This window comes from Thermobia domestica, chromosome 2, assembly GCF_964235325.1.
Source record: "Thermobia domestica chromosome 2, izTheDome1.hap1.1, whole genome shotgun sequence".
NCBI lineage: Eukaryota > Metazoa > Arthropoda > Insecta > Zygentoma > Lepismatidae > Thermobia > Thermobia domestica.
Genome location: NC_137455.1, coordinates 335,707,874 through 335,715,562, shown reverse-complemented (window position 1 = coordinate 335,715,562; position 7,689 = coordinate 335,707,874). Strand labels below are relative to the sequence as shown.

At 34.0% G+C, this 7,689-nt stretch overlaps 1 protein-coding gene across 1 annotated transcript; it reads left to right on the top strand.

The window, feature by feature from the left end:
• Positions 1-5,673: 5,673 nt before the first annotated feature.
• LOC145679540 (putative glutamate receptor) lies at positions 5,674-7,368 on the top strand. The gene has a single exon (XM_081750117.1). The coding sequence runs from the start codon at positions 5,674-5,676 to the stop codon at positions 7,366-7,368; it is 1,695 nt and encodes a 564-aa protein (XP_081606243.1).
• The last annotated feature ends 321 nt before the right edge of the window (positions 7,369-7,689 follow it).

Sequence of the window (7,689 nt, the reverse complement as noted above, 5' to 3'; positions counted from 1 at the left end):
TAACGGTTAAGTGGCACGAATCACGCCAGGGGAAACCTCGGCGTCCACCCTGCACACTTATTTTGGAGCAAAAGAATTCGTAGTTTCACAGTAACTTACATGCTTATGTTGCCGGTTTTTGCTGCGAACTGTACCATTACAACCTACTTGTAGTGCCAAATACCTTGGCTAGGTTTCGATCACAATCTAACCTAGACAGCACATCTGAAAGATATCAACAAGGAGGCGTACTCTTTCTTGTCCCAATCTCTTGAATAGTCTTGTGAAACCGCCTAGGGACTTAATACAATTCTCAATATATACATGATTTTTCTCCGCCCTGTCCTCACATACGGTTTTACAGCTTAGTTATCGGCTGCAAACTTTACTATGAAAAATTGTGAATCCTGGAACGTCATGCCTTACGCACAGCTTTATGTATCAAATACCTAGTTTCACTCAAGATCTCTATAATTGACTTACATTTCCACACATCTTGTATCATGTACAAATACTCCATACAAAATATATTACCCAGTGACTTCAAACCAACCATCCACTTTTCCAGCAAACTTTTCAAGACCACGCCCGAAGTACCTACCACGCTCCTGTTCTCTTTACCCCGCTGTCATTACTGTTCATTCAGTTTATACTGTTACACTCTACCTCAAGATTACCCTAGCACCATCTATTATGAACTATACTGTGCAGATGCTCATCATCTTCACGAATAGACATTATATGAGCAGTAACCCCTTCATATCCAACAGGGCACCTTTGTCTTGATTAGTTCCTAGCGCCGCCTCTAGAGGAAAAGAGAACCTGCACTTGTTGCACTAACAGTTTGTAATTTTTGCTGATTTAGCAGAAGCATGGTACGTACGTTGAACACCCGAAGTCTAATTAATAAAGAACAAAAGCAAGTCTTGAACAGAAATTAAGAAAGAAAATCCACTGAAGTAAACAATTTGTAAGTGAGGAGCTCGACTAGGTTTGCCTAAGCGGTATAACTTATCTCATATGTTTGCTGATTAGTAAATCTTGGGCAGTGTCGTAAACTGAAACATTAGTTTGGTTGGAAGATTCTTCAAAATCAAGGCAAAGCGAGATATAACGTTTTGGAGATTTGAATAGTGTCGTTCAAATTACTTTTACTAGACAAAAGTGGAATTTAGAGAGAATGCAAAAGGCAACGAACATGATCTGTGTCAAGTTTTATTTTAATCTCTCCTTCCACAGAGCAAAACGGCTATATTTCCAAGCATTGCACAATATTTTACTACGTACCTAAGTTATTAATACATTGGCAGAATGAAAGCATCTTGGTGAATAAATAGTATTTTTTCAATTCAGTGATCTCAAATTATAATATTGACAGAATTCTTCAAACAAGTTTTGATACAATGAAGAACACTTACTATTACACATAGTCACATCAAACAAATATGAATACAAAAATACAGTTTAACGGATACTTATATTTTATTTAGAATAGTTCTTTGTTTGGTGTTTACAAAAATAATTTTCAGAAATATTTAGACTTGATTTTCCTTCTTATTTTAATTCTGGTACAGATACATGCGTCGTGAACCAGAAAAAAGGGTAGGTCGAATTTTAGAATAATTGTAAATAATATGACCATTATTATTATAAGTCGTAAAATTGGAATTATAGCTTACAAATAGTACACGAGTTTTTTTTTTTATTAATGTATGGGCCAATATTAAAGTATTGATGTATGTTATATTGCAGAGAACACATGGAAGTTTATTCCACGATTTTTGAATTGATATGCATTTCAACATTGCATGTGCAGGAAATAACGCTGCAATACTTGATAAACTTTGAGTATGAACTCCCATAGCGCCAAAGGCAAGCATTTCTCTAAGTTCGTGTATACCTTTTCTTATCTTGATATCGAGAATCACTTCCCAAACGCTGTATTTGTTGTTCTGAAATTCGCCTATTCATCTATCTATACATACATACATATATGTATATATACGCGTCATTCACATGCAGAGGTGGATTGTGTTTTGTTCAGAAAGTCATGCAGAACAGACATGAAAGGCGCTTATAGACGTATAGATATAAATGTAGATCTGTAGATTAACAGAAACAAAACAAAATCTAGTTTCAAAACAAAATCTATATAAATCAGGGTTCGGTGGGTGTTTAATTTTACAGACACTTAGTCCTGCAGAACAGACAAGGTGAGTGTGTGAAAGATACATATTGAATTGTCACATTAAAAGTTCATCTTCTTATTCAATAAGACAAAATACGTAAGAATTTTTGTATTTGTAACAACCTACCATAGCCTATCTTTAAACAATTTAAGGTTGTAAAATGCACAGGTATTTGTATTTTGGAACTCTGTAGTTAGGTGAAAAAGTACCGAATTATGCAAAGCCTCAGCACCGCCGGAAGGACAGACAGTTTTCACAATCTACCTCACTGAGGGCGTGACGATGTGGCACTTAACTCACAGATCAATGGCAAAGGTTAAACGCCCATTTCATACGATAGCCGAAGCCTCACCTCCGCCGGTGATTGTTAACCAAGTAAGCCGATTACTGTATAAAGGGCAGCAGTTTTGGAACGTCCGGCCATAGGAGACTATGAGTTTCCTTGCATTTTCCTCGTTTTGTCTCCCGATACTGAGACCTAGAATGCTATGCGGACCCAGCTATGAAAATTAGGGACAAGATTGGAACCAGCCATTGATTATGATCAGAGTGACAGTATCTGCTGGACTATTATTTTTATTAAGGTAAGGTGCTGTTGAAGGGCTGTAATATTGGTACCAAACTGCGCGACCTTCTACTCTAATTACTGAAACATATATGATAAATCAATAGATGAAGAACAAATATAAATGTAAAACCGGAATATTGATTAAAATGTCTCAGGATGTAAAACGATTACAAACATCTCTCAAATCGTCTTGTCTTACCGTGCGAGATACGAACGCTTAGCATGTGTTTGTATGTGTTTTTGTGTTTGTTTTCCCGGAAATGCAGTTACCTGATGTTATCATAGAAGGTGACTCGCCTTCGAAGGTTGAATCTCCCTTCTCCCCCTCCTCTTTCAGCTTCCATGTGCCCCATCATCATTCATTTTTAAACTACACAGATGCTTTTATCACTTTAATTTTATTATTTTACCATTTTTATTCAAATATGATTATTTGCTAATCTACTGTATTTGCTGCTAAAACCGTTTAAAAATTCGAGTTCTTGGCATCCAGGATCGGTTGAATCCACTTTCTATTATTTCAAAAATTAGTAAATCGGGAAATTAGCGCTACAAATTTTACATAAAACTCTACTCCAATAGATCTCAAAAACATGTTTGTGAAGGGATAATTTCACTTTCTAAGTTTTGAGTACACGGTTCCATCTAGTGAATGTGATGGATATTTTTTTCACAATGCTTTATAAAGATGAAAATACTTGGGACCGCCATTTAACACTAATCTAATAATAATATATAACGTTCGACAAGAACATCGGACTTTATCCCAATCATAAATTGGAATTTACTGCGATATGTCGTCGCATTAACTGACAGAGTTAATCCAACAATACAGTCGATTGACTAAGAGAAACTTCTAGTTTTGTTTTAGATAGCTCTGCATGTGTATGCTCCCAGAAAAGTATGCTGCAGGGTTTCCAATTTTGGAGAGAAAAACTACTATTAGAAAATCAGAAAATACTAATAAACCAAAATGAAATGAATACACTAGGTACTTTATGAATCGCCATACTGCATATATTTGTATTTCTAGCAAAGTAATTGAGATTTAATGCATTAACAGACACGATAGCAAGGCTGACGAACGTGAAGACCGGTAAGTTCTGAGAGATAGCTCACGGTAGTCTGTAATAAACTGTCTCTATTGAACATTAGTATTTATAATTCAAAATGGTCATAAATGTGAGACAGAATACTCAAGAGCTATTTGCAAAAGAAGAGCTCAGTAAAGACACAACTCAATTATGTGTCTTTCGTACTTAACGCATTTCAAAAACGCATTATACGTATCCTAGATTAATCATTATGGCGAACACTTTATATATACACAGTTAATTCTGTATTCTTCGTTTCTTTGTCAATTACTTTTTCCCCTCAGTGGCTACACTGTTAAACTCGCAAACAGTTTTCATGCTTTTTGATATTAAATCTTTCAAACTGTTACTCAGGAATATCATAGAGCGCACTTCAAATTTCATATTCTCACTTTTCATATTCACCTGTATAATAGAATAACGGATGCCTACCTAAGTAAGAGTTCATTCCTCCATTCTAGTATCAAATCTAGATGAACAAATCCCCATCCCAGGATAAAGAAAATTCACAGAAAAAAATATGACGGAGAGAAAGTTAGCGGACTGACATCACGATAGATTACTGAGGCTTTCCACAGTAACCTGGAAAAAATATGCAATAATTGAGTATACTTTCATTATGAAAAATTTTCATCAAACTGACACGTATATTAGAAGAAGCACTTTATACCTTTCATAATAAAATTTCAGATACTCTCAGGAGTTCTCATGTAGTTACATGGCTAAAATATGCACCGGCAATGAGGGAGGACCAGATTCTATTCCCAATGGAGTTTCATGTGATTTAGATAACCTCTTAAGTAGCACAACCACATCTCGTATGGCGTCGATACGGAAAAGAGCCTTAAATATACAATCCACCAACGAATCAGTCGGAATCATTGTGCCAATTTCAGCCGGAATTTATAAAAATGTATTGACAAAAAATAGTAATTATTTTAATCACAACAACTATATAATAATAATGGTAATAATAGTTGAAACAACCAATTTAACAGTAGTAATAAAAACATCCAAAGGCAAGGAGTCAAAAAGTTTTCGTAGTTAAGTAATGTTGTAATACAAGATAGTATTCATCCCCTGAGTTAAATATTCTAATGATTGTTGGAGAAAAACATGACAATAGTTTCGATAGTTTATGGTATATATGTATCGTCTAAAATTACAAGTCTAGGATATTTCACAAAGCTTATGGAAGATTTGTCATTTAATACCTAGGTATATTACAAGCAGAAAAAATCATAAATTTATTACAACATACTTAAAAGAATAAAGTTGTTATCGCAAAGCAAAGTCATTAATGAAATTGTGTTACATACCTCGTATTTTACCTATATCTTCGAAAGCAGTAAATTTAATTGATTCTTAGTGTAAGAACAATGTAATTCTCCACCAAACTAAGCACCCAAATCGGTGAACTTGTGGACATTAAAGCAAAATAAAAGATATTCGACATTTATTAGCTTAATCGTACAGTGGCTTTATAATATTTTAGAACAATAATTATCTTAAAGATGTTTCATAACATTTCGTATGTTTCAGGTTAAATATAGAAATGGCTAAATAAAGTAGATGCAACAACGTAGATGGAAACCAAACTAAATCCAGGATGGAATTTCAAAAGAATAACAAAATCCTTGTTCTTTTTCTGTTGTTGTCCTTCCTTCACAGACACACAGCAAACGTTATCAAAAATACTGTTATTACAACATATCAGTCATATGAGCTTCACCTGGCACAATCGGTTTGGCGTTTGATTCCAAAGGTATTCCCTGACGCTAGTACTGTTGTCTTGCTATATAATCTCAATGAACTTCATACTGAACTTCTTGTTTATAACATCATGAATAAAAATGTAATTCCTATGCTAACAGTTCACCTAAATAGCAATAGTACATCATCTTCAGGCGTTTCAATAAAAAATCCAATAATTGGTGACAGTGACGTTATATTTCTAGTCACGGAAAGTGAGCAGGTCCTCACGTATTTATTAGAAGATACTGCTAGCAAGTATTATTGGAATAACCGAGCTAATTTCCTTGTTATTTATGTATCAGTGAATGGACATACTAAAGTAGATATTAATTGTCTATTGTTAGGATTTTGGAAGGCACAAATTCTTTATGTTGCTGTGCTAATGTTTAAGAATTCATCTTGTAACAACGCATCTAAACCAGTTGTTTTTGTATGGTCGTACAATCCTTTCTTGAACACGACATATAAGGGCAACATAACACCAGAACAATTATCAGGAAATATTTCGATAATTCAAGAAGCTTTCTCAAGGAAGAAAATAAATGATCTTAACAAGTATGTCTTGACTACGACTGATATGGAAGGAAATGCCCTTCCAATTTTCTCATCCAGAAAACTTGGTCATGCTGATAACTACACAGTAGAAGGTTTCATTGTGACCGTGTTTGAAGCACTTAAAAAACATATGAACTATAAAACTAAAAGTATTATAAGACACGGACCTCTCAAAGTTGGATATAAAGCAGAGAATGGTACTTGGTTGTACATGATGGGAAATCTTGTGAGAAAGGAAGTGGACATGGCAGGTGTGACTTTTGCATCAATCCTTGAAAGATATAAAGCGGTTGATTTCACAGATTGTATTTTTATTACAAGATATGCAATTTTGGTACCTAAAGCAAAAGTACTACCATCGTGGGTAGCTTTGGTATTATTCTATAAAGCCGAAGTGTGGTACTGTATTATTATTTCTTTTTCTGTAGTTCTTATTTTACTAATACTGTTTCCAAGATCTAGATTTGTTGAAGCTGATACCCGAAAAGGATTGTGTACAATACTTTGTTATGTATGGTCTATTCTTTGGCAAGTGTCAGTAACGCAGCCAAAGAGTAACGTTATAAGAATAATATTCTTTATGTGGGTTTATTGTACCCTAATTTTTGGGTCATTATATCAAGGAGGTATTGTGAGTATTTTATCTATTCCTAAACGATATTCTGATATCAACACTCTACAAGGTCTTGTAAATTCTCAATTGCAAGTAAGAGGCAGTAGAATTGGTAAGACGATATTTAATGATAACTCGAATAAATTGTTATGGACACTTCATGAAAGATATGTTATAGATGCTAACCTTGAAAATATAATAGCGAACTTAATAAAATACAGAAATATTTCAGTTTCATCTTTAGATAATATTTTAGATTATTATGCGCACAAGGCTCATAAATGTTTAAGTTGTCCTCCGGGCTTTCACATGATGAATGAAAAAACAGATATCCGACCTCACGCTATTGCTTTATCCAAAGGTTCACCATTTTTTCATCGTTTTAATACTCTTATTGGAAGAATGAAACAGGCTGGGTTAATCGAGAAATGGGAACAGGAAGTTGTGAAACAATCTAAGGATAACAGCAAATGTGAAAATCCTTGTGAAGCTGGTGTCGAATCTATTTCATTGTACAAAATACAACCGTGTTTCTACATCATTGGAATTGGATATATAGGTGGACTTCTTGTATTTATTGTTGAAAAATTACGACAGATTTATGATGAAAGATGACAGAAAAAAAATTTGAAGGATCCGTAATGCGTGTAGGATAATTGCAATTTCTTAATTTTACAGGTTTTTAATTCGTAACAGAATGGTATAAAAAGGGGAAAAAGATTACAATTTTGGATTAATGATATCATTTGCTATGAATTGTTGTGTTTAATTCAAAAGATTATGTTAGTATCAATGAACATATAATTTGTCTTAAAATAACAAAAGTACTAAACTGACATTTTCAAAACGAAACAATAGAAAATGCTGAGTATTGTTTCCTTGAAACATACCTCATTCGACATTCCTGTTTTTCCCTGCACTTATCATGACATTGTA

What these genes read in the sequence shown, in the direction of transcription:
- LOC145679540 (XM_081750117.1), top strand. Translation starts at nt 5,674, where the DNA reads ATGAATAAAAATGTAATTCCTATGCTAACAGTTCACCTAAATAGCAAT.